General features: G+C 35.5%; 2 protein-coding genes and 1 pseudogene across 2 annotated transcripts; all 3 read left to right on the top strand.

Moving 5' to 3' along the window:
- The first annotated feature begins 527 nt into the window (after positions 1-527).
- LOC132037359 (patatin-like protein 2) lies at positions 528-3,196 on the top strand (annotated as a pseudogene).
- Positions 3,197-10,356: 7,160 nt separating this feature from the next.
- Positions 10,357-11,744, top strand: LOC132038265 (uncharacterized). Its single transcript, XM_059428954.1, has 2 exons — positions 10,357-10,892; positions 11,045-11,744. The coding sequence occupies exons 1-2, from the start codon at positions 10,357-10,359 to the stop codon at positions 11,742-11,744; spliced, it is 1,236 nt and encodes a 411-aa protein (XP_059284937.1).
- Positions 11,745-12,821: 1,077 nt separating this feature from the next.
- On the top strand, positions 12,822-18,204 carry LOC132038264 (uncharacterized). The gene is made up of 3 exons (XM_059428953.1): positions 12,822-14,659; positions 17,362-17,659; positions 17,710-18,204. Exons 1-3 carry the CDS (start codon positions 12,822-12,824, stop codon positions 18,202-18,204), a joined length of 2,631 nt encoding a protein of 876 aa, XP_059284936.1.
- Positions 18,205-21,559: the final 3,355 nt, after the last annotated feature.

The following is a 21,559-nucleotide window of genomic DNA, read 5'->3' as shown; positions in this document are numbered from 1 at the left end:
CAATATCATATCACCGAAAACACACATATTTATATATCATAAATCTTCATAAAAGTGAAATTTGTAATCTTAAAAACAAGATGAATTACGTAAAAAAAAATAAAAAAAAATTACACTGTTCCAGCACGACTAGTTCCATAGCTTGGCGTGGTCCATTCCGTTACATCACAAAACTTAAGGAGTATTACTACTTTTCTCTGGCTGCTGCTGCATGCTGAGCAAGAAAAAAATAATATTCAATGCAAGAAAAGTCCAAATGTTTTTTGTTGTTCTGAAGTACAATTTAATTGAATAACGACATATTTTTCTGGCGTGTTTAATATCATGACTTCGTTATACTCTGTCCTTGCTACTTGTTTCCCAGAATTTTCTTCAATTTTTTCATTGAATCTTTCTTCATTTAATAAGTCAATTCTTTAATTTGACCGTTTAAGTCACCAAGTCTCTAAAACAGATGAGGCCTATAAGTATGTTATCTTCTACATTGCAATGGCATATCATTAAACTAATTCAATATTCTCCTACAATATACACACTTTATAAGTTAACAACTTTGTCCAAGCCTTCTAGCTCTTCAATAGTAAGATTATTGATTTAGAATCAGTTTCCAATACCATCTATTTGATTATAGTATCACTTATTTTAGTAGAATAAGTCATAAAACATGGAGAGAAAAACATCTCAAATCCAACCTCCAACTTATGGAGATTTGATCACTATTCTTAGCATTGATGGAGGTGGCATTCGAGGAATTATTCCAGCTACCATCCTCAGTTTTCTTGAATCCCAACTTCAGGTCAATTTTCTTTTATACACATAATATTATACATAATGATCCGTCAGTTCCTCTTTTACGACTTTAATTTTTGCATGCATGGTAAATAAAACAGCTAGTATTAAATTTGCAGGAGTTGGATGGAAAGGATGCGAAACTGCAGACACTTTTCGCGTGATTCTTTGGGCAATCTTGGTGGCCTTGTGACGGCCATGCTAACGGCTCCGGACGAAAATAATCGTCCACTATATGCAGCCAAAGATATTACCCCATTCTACTTAGATCATTGTCCAAAGATTTTCCCCCAAAAGAAGTGGTACGTACATATTTATATAATTTTTGCTTTAATTCGAGTTTTATATATACAAAAATATACAAGTTCTTCACGGTTACAACAATATTAACTCTTTATGTAGTCGGTTAAATTGAATTGATCGTGTACAAACATTAACCAAATAATACAATTTAATTTAATATTAGTTGAATTCACAAACATGCAGTGGTTGGTTTGCTTCTATTGGAAACATGGTGCAACCTATAATAGGACCAAAATACGATGGCAAATACCTGCATGAGGTTGTCAAGGAGAAGCTGAAAGATACTCGCCTTAGCAACACTGTAACCAACGTTGTCATTCCCACTTTTGATATCAAGAAATTGCAGCCTACCATTTTCTCCACTTATGAGGTATACATAAAATTAATTTATATATATACTGACAGTATAAAATTCTTTTACACTTCCATTTTTTTTTAATGTGTACTCTGTAATTTTATTTTCTAGTTTTATAACAATATGGAATTAATGTAATCTCGATTTTTTTGGTACAGACGAAACGATCTGCATGTTATGATGCAAAGATGTCCGATGTTTGTATCAAAGATGCTTAAACTGACTCAACTTGTCTTCTTGCTCATTCTTTCAAAGTTGAAGATGGCAAAGGCAATGTTAGAGAACATCATCTCATTGATGGTGGTGTTCTTGCAAATAATCCGTAAGAATTTAACTTATATATATATATATATATATATATATATATATATATATATATATATATTGATATTTAAAAAAAAAAAAAAAGAAGACTATATCAGTTTATTTTAATTTGACATGCGTTTAGCAAGTTACATGTCATGAGTCATGACGTTACTAATTTTGAGAAAACACTAAAATTATATTGGCATATTGTATTTTTCAGGGTTTGGTTGCAATATCAGAAGTGAGCAAAGAAATTTTAAAGGACAATCCAGATTTCTTTCCAATAAAACCCATGGATTATGGGCGTTTCCTTGTAATATCAATAGGGACAGGAGCTGCAAAATGTGAACAAAAATATAATTCATCCATGGCAGCTAAATGGGGTATTGTTGATTGGTTATTTCACAAAGGTTCCACGCCATTAGTCGAAGTATTCACACAGTCAAGTGCCGATATGGTGGATTATCATAATTCTGTTGTTTTTCAAGCTCTTCATTGTGAGAATAGTTACCTTCGAATTCAAGTACGTATCTTTTTTGTCTTATCGTCTTTTTTTTTTTTTTTCTCCTTCCATTTGATGGGTAGTGGTTGATTAATAAAACATTTTCTTTATTGAAACCAATTAACAGGATGATGGACTGAGTGGAACAGAAGCTTCAGTGGATGTAGCTACAAAGGAAAATTTGAAGAGACTAGTGGAAATAGGGAAAAATTTATTGAAGAAGCCACTTTCAAGGGTAAATCTGGAAACGGGTTTGACAGAACCAATTCCTAAAGGAGGCAATAATGAGGAAGCCCTTAAAAGGTATATCATCAGAATTTTAATTTGATATTACGTGGGCTCTTTGAGGAAAAAAAAAGTATGTGAAACATTTTAGAAAAAACAAACTTTCGCTCTTATTAGAGAAACCAAAATGGTGTTAGAAAAGTCCTGACTTGTTCTTTGGTGACTAAATTGATATATTAAAGATCGATTTAACCATATATACATTAACAGTTTAAAATATCTTTGTATTATCAATGTATTTTAGCTAGTCTTACTGTCATATTGTCTAATTTGTTATGTTTATGTCATAAGTTAACTCATTAAAATGTTTCGTTTAATTTGTGATAGGTTTGCAAAATTATTGGTCAATGAAAGAAGACTTCGTGAGTCAAGGTCGCCACTTGTCACAACAGTCTCGAAGTAATGCAGTCATCAAGAAGATCCTACATATAGAAATTAAGTAAATGTAATATATATATATTATCAGTGTAAATTTCCTAGCTATATTCCCGATGAAATTTCTAAATTTCGGAGGAATATTAGGTATAGGGAAGTACTTTATGAAATTCGATTTATTTATTTGTAGTACTAGTACTACTGTAAAATGTATTCATCATCATTCATATATACACATCTGACATATGTAAATTATACGTTCTTTAATAGTTCTACGTAATTCTTCGTATAAAAATAGTGTCTTACTCACAACATTCTTTATTGTCTGCTAAAAGTAGGGTTGGACATAAATAACGAAGAATCGAAAATCGGACCAAACCGAATTAATTCGGTTTTTCGGTTCGATTTCGGTTTTTTCAAAACTTCGGTGTTCGGTTCAGTTCTTGATTTTAATGTTCCGATACTTCGGTTTAACCAAATTTTTAATACATAAATACAAAATATAATAATATATGTAAATAACACTAATCTGAATTCCCAATCTCAAGCCCATATTAACGTGGCCTGAACTCGTCCTCAAGTGTGTCTATAAAACACAATCCGACTTACATAGTATTCCATCTTCAATTTAGTAACATGCTAATATATATATATATTCTAATTTAATTATGCCTTCTTTTAGCTAAGATTAGCAGCAATTGAGAGGGGAAAAAAGAGTAGCTCTTAATTAAGCTGGCAATGGAAGAGAAGAAACTAGCAAAAACCGACACATCCATGACCTAAAGAATTAATAGCTTACCAGATGTCTAAAATATTACTCCACCTCCATTTCCCCAACTTAATCTCTGCTTCTAATAAAAATCAGATTTAGGAGGTTTTATAGACACATTTGAAGACGAGTTCAGGAGTTCAATAGATCAAAATGGAAAAGAAAAAAAAAGAGCAAATTTGGGGGGCCCATATTCATTAAGCCAATAGTAAACTTATGCCAAACTTCCGATTTAACCAATTAAAGAAGCTTGAAAAGTTCAGCTCCAATAATACAGGAGCACAAGAGTACTATTATTCGTTGTATGCAAGACTAAATGTTTTGACGACTTTGACTATTTCTCTCAATTTATATTCATTTACTTTCACAACAAGAAATAATATTCACTTAAAATAAAGAAGTAAGACTAAGAATAAGACAAGTAGCGTTACAAGTTTACCTAAGTAATGTGGTTGGATGAATAAGATCCACCCATTATCAGTTAGAAATTTCGAGTTCGAGTTTTGAAAGTAAAGAAATTTCTAACAAAGAGTGTTTCATCTTAATGGACCACTTACGACAAATTTAAATCGGTCCGATAAGTGAATTTCAGATACCAGTTGATTGAATAAAAAAAGAAAAAAGAATATCTTACTAGGCTGCCAAATCAAATCTTCGAAAGCGTGCCATAGTACTTAGATGTGGTCCGTACGATAACCACACAAACTTTGCCAGTACAAGAAGTACTTTTCAGTGCAATAAAATTTAAATGTTTTTTTGTTGTTCGGAGTCCCGTTTAATTGACTAAAACCTAGGACAAAGGTATAAATATATCTTTAATTTTGCGATTTAGACCAGATATACCCCTTATTAAAAAAGTGGTGCATACATACCCCTGCCGTTATACAAATGGTGTAAATATACCCCTGCCTTTACGTAGATGGTACAAATATATCCTTTTCACTGCTAGAATTTTTTTGAAAAATCATTTAGCTTATCTTTTAATTAAGAAAAATGTCACGTGGTTTTAAAAAAATAAGTCTACCCTTTTTTTTAAAGTCACGAAGCGATTTTTTTCTGGTGGGTTGTCTTGTTCGTTTTAAAAAAATATCTCCTTGGCTTAAAAAAAATAAAAAAAATATAGCCAGCTTTTTAAACTAACCAGACCCAACCCAACAGAAAAAAATTTACCACGTGACTTTAAAAAATAATTCTACTGAAAAAATAGGTAGATTTATTTTTTAAGGATAAAGAATTGTTCTGGAGACAGAAGTCAAGAGTCCAATGGTTGCCTGAAGGTGATAAAAATACTTCTTTCTTTCACATGGCAACGGTACAAAGGAGGAGGAGAAACTTAGTAAAAGGGTTGCAAAAAGATGATGGATCATGGGTATATGATAAGGAAGGAATTAGTGGTGAGGTTGAGAATTTTTATTGTAATTTATTCACCACGTCTGTGCCTGGATTAAAGACTACGATATGGGATGATATTCCTGCTGGAATTACAGAGGATATGAATGAGAGATTGATTGGGGAAGTTACTATTGAGGAAGTGGAGAAAGCAGTTTTTTCAATGTGTCCGACTCCCCCGGGGTTGACGGTATGACCCCTTTGTTTTTTCAAGAGTACTGGTCAATTATTAAGGAGAATGTGCTTCAAGCTGTGAGGAGTTTTTTCCAAACGGAAACTTTGTTATCGTCTTGGAATAGGACTTTGATCGCTTTGATCCCTAAGTGCAAAGCCCCTGTCTCGATGAATCAATATAGGCCAATTAGTTTGTGTACTACATTTTACAAAATAGTGGCAAAAGTTTTGGCAAGTGAAAGAACTACCAACTACTGATAAATTATAGTATCAAGAACTACAATTAATGTACATGTGTGCAGCCCATGTAGCGTTGACCCTTCCACCTTCAAAAGTTATGGTGGTTGGTAAATATCCTCCGCTCTTAATTAGAGGTCTCGCTTCGAGTTTTGAAAATGAAATTGTCTTTAGTTTAGAAAATTACACTACAGGGCAATTTAACTGGATATAATAGGCAGAGACAGATTCAGAATTTAAAGTTTATGGGTTTAGGATGCCACTGAATCCACTTATCATTTGAGTTATTGGGTTCAAAATTTAAATTTTGTACATATTTTATAAATTCTAAAATACATATACAAAGTCTAAGTCAACATTATTAGGGCGAAGCCAATTTATTTTTCCTGCTTATTTTTCATTAAAAACTCTCTCTAGCCGCCACGCAAACCCTAGCCCTTGCCGCTACCACTACTGGCCGGAATGGCCGAACCAACCGGTGGACAACCTCCACCGGTAGCCCAGAATACAAAGACCACACTAAATCCACAACCTACAATTTTACATACTGAAAACTCTATGCCCAAAACACAGAACCAAACATATGCCAATTTATTCAAACCCACAATTATAGATACCACTACTGTCGAAATTCCTCCAAAGAAAATTACATACATCAATGGGGAACCATTCATTGCTTGGAATTCCAATGAGATACAACAGATAATAGTGAAGGAAAAATTACAATATGCAGTGATTGGTAAGTTTTCATACGACAATATTGATATTAAAGAATTAAGGAAGGTAATTCCAATACAATGTGGAATTAAAAGTGTGCCAATCATAGGATTGCTTGATGAAAGACATATTCTGATCCGACTAAATTTTCTGGAAGATTATGTAAGAATGATGTCTGTTGACACCCAATTTTGTCCCTCCTTTATTCCAATTTATTTCCTCGGGCTTTTAAATTAGTTAAATCTAAATATTTTATTTCGCTACTATTTCTACTGCTATTAATATTATTACTTTCATTCTCACTATTAATAGTGTTACTTTACTACAAATTTTAAATGGTCCGTCATTGTTCATTTTAGGATTTGTACTCGTTAAATTAATTTTTACTTTGTTACTATTCAATTTCACATAGTATTAAATTAGAAGCCCAAAATAATTTAAAATGGAGGAAAAGGATCCATATTTCACCCAAAATGAATGGCCCAAACGGACCAGCCCACGTCTCGGCTCACCGCTCCGCTCCAAACACACCACGTACGACCCGATCCCACTTCTCTTCTAAATCAATTCTCAGCTAAGCACAACCCTAGCCGACGCCTCCCTCTTTCTCATTTTTTCTCTCTCTCTCTCTCGTCTCTTTCTCCTTTCCCTCTCTCTACCATTTTAGCAAAAATACAGACCCTCTTTAACCAATTACAGACCTGTCCATACCATTTCCATGCAAGATTTGTCTCCATCTTTGCTTATGGTCATATATTTGGTCATCAACAGAGTAGATTTTCCATCTTTGGTTTCGAATCACGCTGTAATCTGCAAAATCAGAAAAAAGGTCTAGCCATTTTTGAGTAAAGTCCGAATCAAACCACGTGAAAGGACCTCAACGTTCAGATGATCACGGGTTTGACTCGATTTTGAATTTTCGTTTTTGAATTCCCGCTCATGAAGTTGAAAATCTAACCCAAAATCAGCCTATAAATGCTCACCTTCTTGACTCACAAAAAGGGGGTTTTTTTTAGCGAGGAAGTCCTAGTCTTCTTTCGGTCTGGGTTTTCTTTGAAATCAGTATTTCTTCGAAAATATAAGTTAGTAAGACTGAAATTATCGTCGAAAATATAGCCCTGTTCCAATAATAGCCACACATTACCCTAATTTCATTCTTCGATTTGAAACTCTAGTTATTTTCATCGAGTTCGGGTTCGTTCGAGTTCGAGCTAAATTCGTGACGTCGTGACCACAGCTTCATCGCACCTCAAGAGAGGTCGATAAACCCTCTTCCTTTTCTTTATTTTGGTACTTTGGTTTGTTTAGTTTAATTTGTATTCATGTGTTAGTTAACGACTATGTTGGTGTTCGTTTAGTTCGATCGAATTTAGTCTTAGTTAATATAGCGTAGTATCAATTTAAGCTCAATGTAGTTAATTATGTTCTCCAAGTTAATTTTACCTAGTTTGAACGAATAATTAATCAAGTGGTAATTTTGTCTAGCCGATGATGTTTGTTAGCTTATTATTTGGCTATGTTAGTTTAAACAATGTTTATGTGGTGATGTTCGATTTATAGTAATCGAGGATTGTGTTCATTGATGTCAGAATTATTATATTGCCGCTTTAAGCCTTGTATGGCCACTGTTTGAACTTGTGCCGGTTCATATAAAGTAGTGAATAATTTGATTGCATTGTCTTGGCTTGGAGGCTTTGTTTAGTCGAATTGCTAAGGATGTTTATGTAGTATGTTTGATGGTTACACAGATCCATGTGGAACTGCGTGTGTTTGTTTGATATTTGGGTAGCTTAAAGTCATGTGTTGCTTAGATATTGAATAAACAGTTGGTCTAGTCTCGAACACTCATTAAATATTTTAAATAATGAAGTTACGATTCTTTTGGTTTTCTCTTTTACTATAATCATATTTTTAGTTTAAAGAACCTCTTTATTCATGTTGAGTGTTTCTTTTACATTTACTGGCTTTATTTAGGTCCTTTAGATCATTGTTGTGCTCCAAATTATGTGTTGAATTCTTGGAAGTAGATTGACATGAGTATTAAACGGCTAATTGATTGTTGAACTAAACTTTGTTTAAACCTCCGAATGCCTTTTAAACCTTAAGAGTATCTTTGTTTTGCGAAATTTGGAGTTCTTGATCAAAGATTTTAAAAATAATGTTGAGAGTCGAGAGATTTGTGTGTAAATGATATGTTCTTAGGCATTCATTCTTGCCATTACATGATCATAAATATAGTGGATTCTGCTTTAAAATGATGTTGAACTTATTTGAATCGGCCTATCTAATAAATTATCCACTTAAAAAATCTTGATCGAGCCTATAATGCTCTAAGCAGCTTGAGAATCTCTAAATGTGCCTGCTTGCATTGCTTATTACTCTCGGAATTCGAACCCATTTTACACGATCAATTGCCCTAGCTAATGTATCTAAACTCGTGATCTCGGTTGGTCCTCATCTTGTGATTAACTTCCACTTCTTTGTCTACTATATCTGTTCTTTGTCTATTATTACTCAACATTGTAGAATCTTTTTTGGTTTGTCGCATCTTAAAGTGTCCTCGAGTTGTTGCATTTTGTGGAATTAGTTGTCGTCTCATTTTTTTTAGAAAAAGAAAATAGATCTTGCATCCGTTATGGGAAAACTTGGTTGGCTGAAATCTCGAAGTCCATTTCATATCATCGTTATGCTATAGGGAATTTCATGGATACGGGAAGTGTTGATTCTGCGTTTTTATTTTGAATTCTTATATGGCTGTCCATTGCAAATATACACAGTATATACATAATCTACCGAGCTATTTTGAGTTTTTATATATATATATATATATATATATATATATATATTTTTTTTTTTTTCATGTTTAACCTTATTCGTTGATTGTATACTAATCCTCTCCTTTTCCTTTTCTTTTTATGCATGCTCTTCGCATACGAGTCTGAGGGACTCATCATCTCCCGCATTCAACGTTGGGCCAAAGCCCAACAAAATCCTCTGAGTCGGTCCGCCGCGGCCAAACAGAAAATAAAATGCGGGCTAAGCCCAACGACAAACGGCACGCGGTCAAAAATAGTTGGACCGAAGCCCGAATTGCGGGCGGATCCATGACGATCCTTAGAAAATGGGCTGAATTCACCTAACTTATTTCATGCCTTTATTTTACTTTATGCATGGAATTTGTATTATTATGCAACTAACCCTTTATTTTGTTTTATTTTCTCCATTTAGATGAACCTTAGCGAATTAGTGGGTTTTAGTTTAACAACGGGTAGTTAAGTTAAAGGGAAATTAATAATTAATACCACCAGTTTCCTTTTCTTCTATTTATGATTAAAACTATTTATAGTATTTACAATATTTGTTTTCATTAGAATAGTTAATTTTTCAAAATAGCATTATTACATATGTTGAGCTAAGGAATCATGATTTGTTATTACTATCTTAAAAATTAAAATGTCATCAATATGCAAAGATGAATTCAAATGTATTTTAAACATTTTAGATTAATCCGTTTATACATTTCTTTTAGCCAAATACAGTTAAGTAGAGTTAATGAAAAGAAAGAAGACCCATGCCTTTTTTCATCATATTAAAATAAGTCTAGGATTTTCTATTCATATAATATAATTTTTAGTTTGCATTTGCTAAAACCTTCTCTTTGAAAATTATTATGCATAAGTAACTTATTGTATTTTCCACAAGTATTATTTATATAGCATCATTATATTTTCCTTCAAAATCTTAATGACCTTTATAAGTTTTATTTTAAAATAGTATTTAAAGACATCTTTCATGCAACTTATTATTTTTGTAAATCCTATTTTTTTTAACAACATTATTACATTTTTCTTCAAACTTCAGCAATATTTGTAAGTCATTTTAGCTTTAATTAATTAACCTAAGTTTGGTCGGACAATAGTAAGTTAACGGATTCTAAAGGATGCCTAACCCCTTCCCTTTAGGATAATATAGAACCTTACCTAGAATCACCTTTGGTTAAGCAGACTATTAACGGAGGTTAGTTCTACTTTAAGTTAATAATTAGGTGCCCTAATTCACCTTAAAATCAATTAGGTGGCGACTCCTTAAAATCAATCAATAGGAATCACCAATATGTCATACTCTAATTTAGCCCGTTTAAAATGGGGTATAACAATGTCTACCCCTGCATACTACCTAAAAGGGCATGACAGATATTGCCAAATGAGACCTCTCATTTGGGATCCATGGTTCAATCCAAAAGAAGAGACTTCAAGGGCTGTAGCTTGGATAAGTTTCCCTGAACTGCCTCCAAATTTCTTTGCTAAAGAGGCAGTGTTTTCCATGGCAACTTCAGTTGGAAAACCTTTAACTGTTGATCTGGCCACAGCAAACAAAACAAGACCAAGCTGCGCAAAAGTCAAAGTTGAGGTTGATTTATTAGCAACACTTCCAAAGAGGATAAACATTGCTGAAGAGGATGAATCAGGAATAATAAAATCAAAATGGGTAAGGATTAATTATGATTACTTACCAAAATATTGCAAACACTGTAAACTCCAAGGTCATGAGGAGATGGAATGTAGAGTGCTTAATCCTGAACTGGCGAAGCAATACAGAGAAGAATTAAGAAAAGAAAATGCAGAAGTTGTTTCTACAGAAACACAAAATAAAGAAGGCTTTCAAGGGAGAAGGGGATGGTACAATCTTTGGTAAACAAGAATGGACGCAAAGAAGAAGCAAATACAAGAAGGATAAATCAGGTGTTATAATTGGGGAAGTTAGTCCAGTACAAAAGAATAAGGAGGGAACCATGATAACTACCAATGTATTTGCAGCACTAGAAGAGGTCTCAGAGAATCAGGACATTGTCAATCGAAGCAGATTGCCAAGAAGATACTAGAACATGGATTGAGAAGAGTTTCTATATCCACAAAAGCCCTGCAAAGGAAGCAGCCAACAAGCCACATGAAACAAAACAACCAAAAGGGGACAACATGGTAGATAGAGATGGAAAACATAATAAGAACATGGAGAAACCAAGGGAACAACAGATAGTAAATGATGATGCTGAGGGTATTTTACTTGATGAGTCCCAAATGCAAACACCAGGCAAAAATATTCAAACAAAACATGCAACAACAAGTCATCAAGGGGAGGAAGATGAGCATAATAATAAGAGTACACATCAATCCAGTGTGAACGGCAGCAAGACAACAACCACAAGCAAAGGGGAGAAATTACTATCTGATGCACAGGTTAATGTGGAGAAATTTCAAACTCCATATCTAAATCAGATATTGCAGGGAAAGGAGAGTGATAGTCAAAGCAAAACAGTGGCACAACAGGAGAATCATAGCAGATGGGATTTGAAGAGCCATGAGGAATATGAACAAATAGGGGATAGTAGTACTAACAATATGGAAAATGAGGCAAGCAATCAGGAGAATGTAGCAGGGAAACAAAAGGATAAGGAAATACATGATCTTAACATGGTGCAGCCTGAAGAAGACAAATCAGAAGTATTAGGGCAGATAACAGTGTGGGAGGAGATTCCAAAATAAATATTTAATATTGAAGGGGGGAAGCAGAGATCTAGATGTGCATACCATAGAGCATAATATGGAAGCAGCTGTTAGAGCAGGAGATATTTCACCAAAGTATCTTAAAAAATGAGAAGGTAAAGCAAAGAAAAAGATATCAAGAGAGACAAGTGTTCCACCTGGGAGTGGAGTTCATACTAGAAGGCAGATTAATAAACTTAATAAACCATGATGAATGCTCTTATATGGAATATTAGGTCTGTTAATACCATGGAAGCTTTTACAAGGTTAATAAAACTAAATCAAAGATACCATTTTGGATTTATAGGCTTAATGGAACCTTTTCAAGATCCAGACAAGATAGAGGAATATAGAAGAAGAATTGGAATGGAGCATGCAATAGTTAATATATCTGGTAAGATTTGGGCTTTTGTGGAAGATATATTTGACTATCACATAATTGTGGACCATCAGCAGCACTTAACCATTAAATTAAGGGTTAGATCATGCTCCCATGCTAATTTCCTATATAAGAGACAATAGAAGTATCAAAAAACCTTTTAAGTTTTTAAACTTTTGGGTAAAGAATGAATGTTTCATGGAGTTGATTAAACAAAATTGGACATTTTATGGCAAATGCTTTCATTCTTTTTTACCATAAACTGAAAAAGGTGAAAGCAGCTTTGGTACAATAGAGTAAAGCAACCTTTGGGAATATATTCCAAGAAATTGAGGCTCTTGAAGAGGTCATTAAGGTGAAAGAAGCACAATTTCAGAATCTGCCAACACCAACAAATATACAGGAATTGCATAAAGTGCAGGTAGATTTAAACAGATATTTGCATTTAGAGGAAGAATTTTGGAAGCAGAAAGCTGGGATGCAGTGGTTTCAGGATGGGGATAGAAATACAAATTTTTTTCATGCGTATGTTCAGGGGAGAAGGAAAAGGATGCAGATAAGAAGAATTCAAGGGGCAGATGGGAATTGGATAGAAGAAGAAGAGGGAATAATTGCTGAAGCCATCAGATTCTACCTTTGCTCAATTTACAAAGGAAGAAGATCCAAAAGATTTTGAAATTCTAAATCACTTGCCCAGAATGATTTTTGAGGATGATAATTTGTGGTTTGAGGCAGAACCAACTAAAGAAGAGGTGAAGGCAGTGGTTTTTCAACTAAATGGAGAGAGTGCAGGAGGATCTGATGGTTTTACTAGTGTATTTTATCAAGCTTGCTGGGAAATTATCGGAGAGGATGTTACCAATATGATAAAGGCTTTCTTTTGTGGAGCAGAACTGCCCAAGTTTGTTACTCATACTAACCTGGTCTTATTACCAAAGAAGGAGCTGGTTAACACCTTCTCTGATATGAGACCAATTAGTTTGAGCAATTTTGTGAATAAGATCTTTTCTAGACTGATTCATGGGAGATTGGTGTCAAAATTATCTGATATCATATCACTCAATCAGTCTGGATTTGTTAAAGATAGGAGTATTGTGGAGAATATACTGTTAACTCAAGAAATTGTGTCTGATATAAGGCTGAGGACAAAAGATGCAAATATGATAATTAAGCTGGATATGGCAAAGGCCTATGACAGGGTTTCTTGGTTGTTATTAACTAAGGTACTTAGGCAGATGGGTTTCTCAGAGAAGATTATAGACATGGTCTACAGGATTGTTAACAATAACTGGTACTCTGTGTTGATAAATGGGCAGCAACAAGGTTTCTTCCAATCTACCAGAGGAGTAAAGCAAGGGGACCCTCTTTCCCCTACTTTATTTATCTTAGCAGCTGAGGTCTTATCTAGGAGTTCGAATACTTCACCGAAAGCCCGGTTTAAGGGTTTTGGTATGCCTAAATGGAGTCCAAAAGTAAATCATCTTGCCTATGCTGATGACATGATCATCTTTACTTCGGCAGATGTGGTATCTTTGCAAATGATAATGGGGATATTGAAGAATTATGAGCAGACTTCTGGTCAGAAGATCAATTTGGACAAAAGTGCTATTTATATGCATAAAAATGTCACGGGGGACATTAGTATCACGATTGAGATTTATGGCGGTATTAATAGAAAAGAATTTCCTTTTATGTATTTGGGTTGCCCTATTTATCATTGTAGGAGGAAGAAGGAATTCTTTAATGCTTTGATCCTTAAAATCATGAATAGATTACAAGGCTGGAAGGGTAAAATGTTATCCTTTGGAGGAAGGGCAATTCTTATTAAACATGTGCTTCAAAGTATGCCAATCCACATGTTGTCAGCTGTTAACCCTCCAATGGGGATCATTAGGCAAATTCACAAGATGTTTGCTCAGTTTTTTTGGAGCAATACCATTGGGGGCAGGAGCACACATTGGGTGGCTTGGAATAAATTGTGTGTTCCAACCCCAGAGGGGGGCCTCGGTTTTAGATCCCTTCATGATGTGTCTTTGGCACTTTTTTGTAAGCTCTGGTGGAATTTCAGGACAAAACCTACCTTGTGGAGTGCTTATATGACCAACAAATATTGTAGGAAAAAACATGCTATAGTGGTACTATGGAAACAGGGGTCACAGACCTGGAAAAGAATGTTAGAAGCCAGGGATTTAATAGAACATCAAATTTGGTGGCAAGTTAGGAAAGGAGACTCACAGTTCTGGTTTGACAATTGGACTGGATTGGGAGCTTTATACTATGTAATTCCAGGGGATACTTATGATGAGAGAATTCAGAATGTGAAACATGTGGTAGTTGAGGGGAGGTGGAATAGAGAAAAATTGATGGAAGTACTCACTAAGGACATTGTTGATCATATAATAGAGAATATAACCCCACCCAGGGAGGAAAGAGATATTGATAGATCATGGTGGATACTAGACACAAGAGGGGAATTTTCAATTAAATCAACTTGGGAGTATATTAGGCTGAGGGGACCACAAGTGGACAGCTACAGGTTCATGTGGATAAAATGTCACGCCCCGAACCATGGCCTGGGCGTAACACGGCACTCGGTGCCTGACTGCATGTGACCGAGCGAACCACATGGCTTGCTGAACTATAATGAGGCACACATGAGCGGAAATATAACGTGCAGTGCATGATGAGCCCTTATAGAAACATAGTAAGTCATAATATTACATATAAAAATACTTGATTTAGGTCATGAATGCGGAAATATCATAAATGAGCCAAACGGCTAACCAAATTTGGAAGTCTAACGTGACACTTATCTTGTCTATGAAACCTCTAACATGGGTCTAAAGAACACGTAACGTACTTGCTGGGACAAGACTGACAAGCCACCTTTAGATGCAAAAGTGGATAAAGAAAGATAATGCGATAAACCCGAATGATATGGGGCTCGCGATAAGGTAAGTACGTACGGATCCTAATGAGCGAAGCGTCGTCCTCCAGAATCCGCATCGTCGTGAAATGCGAACCCCAGGCAATAAAAGGGGCGTCGACACATTGAATATATCTTGGCATGTAAAGAAGCTCGAAAGAAATAACATGGGACATGGAATAACATGATAAGAACTGAAACTGAAAACCTGGACATGAACATGAGCATGAATACATATATATATATATATAGCATACGTAAAACATGATAAGTAGGGAGAGCATTTCATAAACCGACCATGTGATATCACCACGTGGGTACGTGAGTACGGTCTCCATTTGCGACCGGCGAGCCTAAATACCTTGCCGGGGTATAAGATGGTATCGTGCACGATGGATCCATTCGGTGTAAAATTAAGGTATCGTCCTAGCGGGCGGAGCGATCCTTTTCCTACGGTGGCTACGTAGTTTCGAGCTATCCGAGCCTTCTCGGTGGTCGTGCAACTCCCAAAAACATGAACATAATATAGTTGGCTAAGAAGCCCATGATTTTCGTGAATTAACTTGTACTAGTCTTGTAATCATGATTTCACGAAAATAACTTGTAAACATGGTTTCATGAAATAGCTTGTATTTAGAGAGTATGTATCTTGTATCATAGCAGGAAAGTAATTATGTAATACATTTGCATGAAAACTTGTAGATATGTAGGATATTCATGAAACAATCATTCTTAGTCAAAAACATGCATGCAAGAACCCATGGAATACAAGATGTGGGTTTTCATGAATTACGGATAGATCCTCAATAATCATAATGAGTATCAAGAACACAATGATAGAATAATAGCAATGCAAACATAATATAATTATAGACATGGACCTAGGGTTATCATGAGCATAGTATAGAATAGAAACCCTAGTTTTGTAAAGTTTCATACTTTATGGATTAGGAGGCGTGGGGAAGAACAATGATGTTCCCACACATAGATAGTAACTCTACATACCTGGTAATGCCTCAAACTTGCATTAAATACCCTAACTTTGAAGAGGATTTCCAAAATCTTGAATTCTTGAACCTTGAGATGGGTTTACTCAAGTTAGAAAGAGATTAGGGACTTGAATTCAACCTAAAATCATGATAAAACTTACCTTGTAGGGTTCTTGAGGCTTGGGACTTGTTCTTCTTGACTTTAGGTTAATTTTTCGTGAATGGGGTCTTTTGGGAAATAAACCCCAAACCTTAAATATAACTTAAAACGCGTAAACCGACCTTTTGACCCAAAACTGACCCGTTTCGCGATGGTTCCGCGATGCGGGTGCATCGTAAAATATTCGAAGCTAAAAACTCGAGTTGCGCGATCTCTCCCGCGAAGCGGGCCATCGCGTGCTCTCTCTCGCGCCCTCACGCGCCCCGAGAAGCGACGGGTGTCGGTTTTGCATAGTGTTCGGTAAAATGGGCATAACTTCTCGTACATAACTCTGTTCAAGACCCATAATATACCGTTGAAAATCTATTTCAAAGGGATACAACTTTCATCAAGGAAGGTTCCTCAAATTCCCAACGGATTTGCACGAAATTTGACTGGAAGTCAGACGTATCGAAAACTTAGCCGATTCTATAGGGTTTCAAGTGCTTTACTATTAGCCATATTGAGATGATCATATCTCCTTGATCCGATATCTGATTGGGTTGGTCCTTATATCGTTAGAAAGGTATTTCTACACACTATAACTTTCATTAAGGGTACTTTCCCAAATTTCAAACTGATCAAGGAGTTATCGCTGCCCGAAGTAGGCGTATCAACCATTTTCGCAAAACGTTCAAACCTTCAGTTTTTTTCCGCTAAAACTCTTATGCTATGAGTCTAAACTTAGTTCCAAGATGCAGGGTGTTACATAAAAGGGCTGCCTTTTAAGATTTCCTTTTTTCTTTGGAGATCTTTGGAAATACAAAATTCCTATAGATGATGTGTTAAAAAAGAGGAATATCAATTTGGTGTCTAGGTGTTGGTGTTGGTGTTGTATAAGTCCTAGAGAGGAGACTATGCACCATTTGTTTCTAACATCAGATCTGACTAAAAGGACATGGTCATTTTACAATCTTTGCGGGAATAAGCATGGAAGGTCTTGCTGCAACAATTGATTGTGAAATGGTGGAGGCACCAATAACTGGCAGATTGAAACAGATATATCTTTGCAGTGCCATCAATTATAATTTGGGAACTTTAGAAGAGAAGAAATGGTATTAAACATGGGCACGGGAAGGTTAATAGTTCGATTATCTATCTAGTCTTACTCTCTTTATTCAAAGACTAGTATTATGCGGGAATCCCTCTATTAGAAATATTCTAACTGGATGGAAAGAATTGATTCAAATGTTGGAGGGAGGCAAGGCAAAAATGAAGGTAACACAAGTTAGATGGAATTTACCTCCACTGGGGTGGTGTGCTTGCAACACAGATGGTGTTTCTAGAGGTAACCCAGGGAGGAGTGCCTATGGTTTTTGCTTGAGAGATGCTGAAGGGAATCTACTATATGCACAAGCTGAGGAGATTGGTTATGCCACAAATATAGAAGCAGAAATTGTGGCTATTTTGGAGGCCTTGTGCGCAAGCAACGAGTGCCCGATATCATTTTCGTTGATTCTCAAACTATTCAGAAAATATTATCTGAAGAATGGAAACCTCCATGGAATATTGCAGGTTGGGTAGAAGAGGTGAAGGAATATAAAAGGGACCTGGATGTCATATTCAATCATATTCTAAGGGAAGCAAATAAGTTGGCTGATGCTTTAGCCAACTTTGCTTTAGATAAAGGTCCTTTGCAGTGCTATTTGTTTGAGGAGTTGAATGTGCAGATGAGAAGAATCCTAAATAGTGATGAGAGTCAAATTCCATATCTGAATAAGGAGATACTGAAGGGGATGGAGAAAGAAGGAGAATGGACATTAGGAGATCATCTCATTCAAACCCTGGAGGAGGAGAATGAGACTGATTTTTTATCTAACAGTTTGTTTATTTTTGCAGGTTTATGTTACAGGACTAAACAATACAGAGGAAATGTCAATTGCTGTGTATTAGATCTTACAAACAACATGTCGGAATGCGCCGACAATACAAGCACAGAGGGTACATCAATGGCAGGGATCAAGTAGAGAAGGAGTGGGTCTACTTTGTGGTATTAGTACCAGATGGTGCTCAGTCAAAGGGATACACACTACATCTATTTGTATCAATGTCAAGGGGTTCTAGTATGAATATAGTTCTGTTCAAGAATAACACAAAACAAATTAGGGGTCACATGAGCACACATAGGGCAGACCTTTAAGCATCAGGTAGCGGTGAGCGGGATCTGACGATCAAAGCTCTTGGGAGAAGGTACATATCACATAGAAGACACCCGATGAAGAATCTCAAGGCATATCGTGCAAGAAAACCACGGGACACGATAACCGAGAAGCTAGTATCATACGGATACGGCGGGTTCGAGAGAGAAAAGTACACAATCAAATTCTAAGTCATGACCTATACCAAAGGGATTTGATAGATGCCTTATTTATGGTATTAGCATCGTATGATGCTCATTCAAGTGGGCAGAAATTAAATTTCTACAAGTATAAGCCATGGCTAGAAGGAGATTTCCAGCAGATACAGGTACACAGGATACAACAAAGTGGGGAACACATAGAGCTTACAAAATCACTGCAGATACAACAGGATCATCAAAGTGAAAGAATACACAATCAAATTCTAAGTCATGGCCTATACAAAATGGATTTGAGTAATGCCTTATTTGTATTTCAAGTAGGCAGAATTTAAATCTACACAAGTATAAATCATGGCTAGAAGGAGATGTACATCAGGGACAGATACACATGACAAATCTACAGGGGAACAAGTACAGGTACAAAGCTTACAGAAGAAATGAAGCTCAGATCCAGCTGGGTGCGTGAGCATGGTGGAAAACATCACCAGAAACATGACCAGAAACACGACTCGAAACCTCAACCAACAGACAAAAGAGGGGGATTAATTTGTGTTCAACAACAAGCAATTAATGGAACAACAAACAATAATGGAATAAAAGGGCTGAAATCAACTCATAATACGTACCAGAAAAGGAAAGAAGAAGACGATAAAGATCAGCTTCAGAGGTTAACAACGAGCTTCAGACAAACGGCGAGAAAATAGGGCAACATTTTCAGATATCCCCAATTTAGAAACGGGGGTCAAATGTAATTATTTGGGCCGAACCAATTTTGGGCCGGTCATTTGCTCTTTTATTTTCTTTGTTGGACCTTATTTCTTTAAATAAATAAAATCCCAACTGGGCATAATTAAATTAAAAAAAAAAAGGTTCGGCTGATCCAATAACTATATTATGCATCCACCCCTTATAACAAGATATCATTATTAGACTTGATCTAAAGAGTCATTTATTATGTAGATCAATTTAACATGATACTCCCACTATTCTAATTTATATGATATTTTCCGGATTTCAACAGTCAAATATTGTAGTTTTGACTTTGAATTCGAATATAGAATTTTAAGTGTTTTGAAAAAAAATTACTGATATTTAGAAAGATATGAAAATATTGTGGAAAAAAATAGGTTTGACTTATGCAATTCGAACTCGCTACATATATAAATAGAATAGTGGACAAGTAAAAGTGAACGGAGGGAGTAGAAAACGACTTGCATGGTTTGGTGCGGGCTAAAATTGCTTGTCCTTGAAATCCTCATCAAATCAAAATAATTACTCCCTCCGGTTCAAAATAATTGAGGTTTTAGCCTTTAAAAGTTGGTCCAAAATAATAGGTTTAACAAAATCATGAAAGTAAGTAGTTCTCCTTTTCAAATTTGCCCTTGACACACTCCCATATCCCCATAATAATTATGTCAACCTCACAAGAAAAGAAAATTATAATTAAGGATATCTTAGTCAAAAGCCCTCTTAACTATCAATTACTCTCTCTGGATCAAAAAAAGAGTCCACTTAGCCATTTGCACACTCCTTAAGAAACCACTCACTCCAAGAAAAAAAAAATGTAAATTGACTAAACTACTGTCATGCCCCGAACCATGGCCTAGGCGTAACACGGCACTCGGGCCTTGCTTGCATGTGTCCGAGCGAACCTCATGGCTTGCTTGTCAACATGGGGATCAAAACAATATAATCTATATGATGCAATTTAAATGAATCATGAAAATGTAATTTGCGGAATAAAGTCTTGAAATTAACTCGCCGCATGAATAATTCATGAAAACGTAATAGTCACGCAAACATGAAAGCATAAGCGACTCGTGAACTAATATCTGTCTATGAAACCTCTAAAACATGTACGAATACTAACTACCGGGACATGGCCACGGACTACCATCGGCGAATACTAATACGGACTCGTGTTGAACCCGAGAGGAGTGGGGCTCGCGATAAGGCGATGCGCTGGGTGATCTCTGCGCGGTGTATGCTCACGAAAATCGGTATACGCACCGGTGAAGTGCGGGCCAGGAACAAAAGGGACGTTAGTACATGGCGAATAGTACTAGTATGGAAAACCTTTGAAATGAAGAACATGGAACAACATAGGTATGGGACATGGCGGCGAATGTAACTTGAACATGAGTATGAAACGTGAGTAAAGTACGAAAACGATAAATCAATGGAAATACATGTATATAAAGCGCTTGTAACGTGGGGAATGTTATAGTATAAGCGACAACGTGATACGGTACTTAGTCTGCCAATGAGAACACTCGCACCTTGCCGGGGATATGAGATTTAAGTAATAATAAGCATGTAAGGATCAAAGCTGCATAATGAAGGTGTTGCCTCGCTGGCGACAACCCTTATCCTACGGTGGCTACGTAGTTTCAGGCTATCTGAGCCTTCTCGGTTAACTAAGCAACTCCCAAAACATGAATATGATATGGTTGGCTAAGAAGCCCATGATTTTCGTGAAATAACTTGTAAATAACTTGTAATCATGATTTCACGAAATAACTTGTAACATGGTTTCATGAAATATCTTGTAATATGGTTTCTTGAGATAAGTTGTCAAAGTCTTGCAAAACATGTTCTTGATGTTGACACCCGATTTTGTCCCGCTCCCTTTTTCGAAATTCCTATTTTTCGCGAATAGTCATGTATATTTTACCATAATTATTTACTTCTATTAATATAGTCGCGTGTCACTGTCCAACTATGGCCATCACTCATTATCGTTGTTGTTATTATTATTATTATTATTATTATTACTATTATTATTATTATTATTTTATTATCATTATTAGTATTGTTATTATCTTTATTATTATTAATATTACATTTATTATTGTTATTATTATTATTATTTTATTACGCTGCGAGTACTTAATATTATAGTCGCCGTCTTAATATTATTATTATTATTATTATTATTATTATTATTATTATTATTATTATTATTATTATCATTATTGTTATTAGCGCTATTATCTTTCATCATACTGCGAGCACCTAATATT

Source organism: Lycium ferocissimum, chromosome 11 (genome assembly GCF_029784015.1).
Source record: "Lycium ferocissimum isolate CSIRO_LF1 chromosome 11, AGI_CSIRO_Lferr_CH_V1, whole genome shotgun sequence".
Classification (NCBI taxonomy): Eukaryota; Viridiplantae; Streptophyta; class Magnoliopsida; order Solanales; family Solanaceae; genus Lycium; species Lycium ferocissimum.
This window is presented reverse-complemented; position numbering and strand designations above follow the sequence as displayed.

Excerpts from the sequence above, each read along its gene's own strand:
- LOC132038265 (XM_059428954.1), top strand. The coding sequence starts at position 10,357 with ATGTCTACCCCTGCATACTACCTAAAAGGGCATGACAGATATTGCCAA. Across the intron at positions 10,893-11,044 it reads AGGGGATGGTACAATCTTTG|GACATTGTCAATCGAAGCAG; the intron begins GTAAACAAGAAT and ends TCAGAGAATCAG.
- LOC132038264 (XM_059428953.1), top strand. The coding sequence starts at position 12,822 with ATGATTTTTGAGGATGATAATTTGTGGTTTGAGGCAGAACCAACTAAA. Across the intron at positions 14,660-17,361 it reads CCACAAGTGGACAGCTACAG|ACTAGTATTATGCGGGAATC; the intron begins GTTCATGTGGAT and ends CTTTATTCAAAG. Across the intron at positions 17,660-17,709 it reads CTATTTTGGAGGCCTTGTGC|AAAATATTATCTGAAGAATG; the intron begins GCAAGCAACGAG and ends CAAACTATTCAG.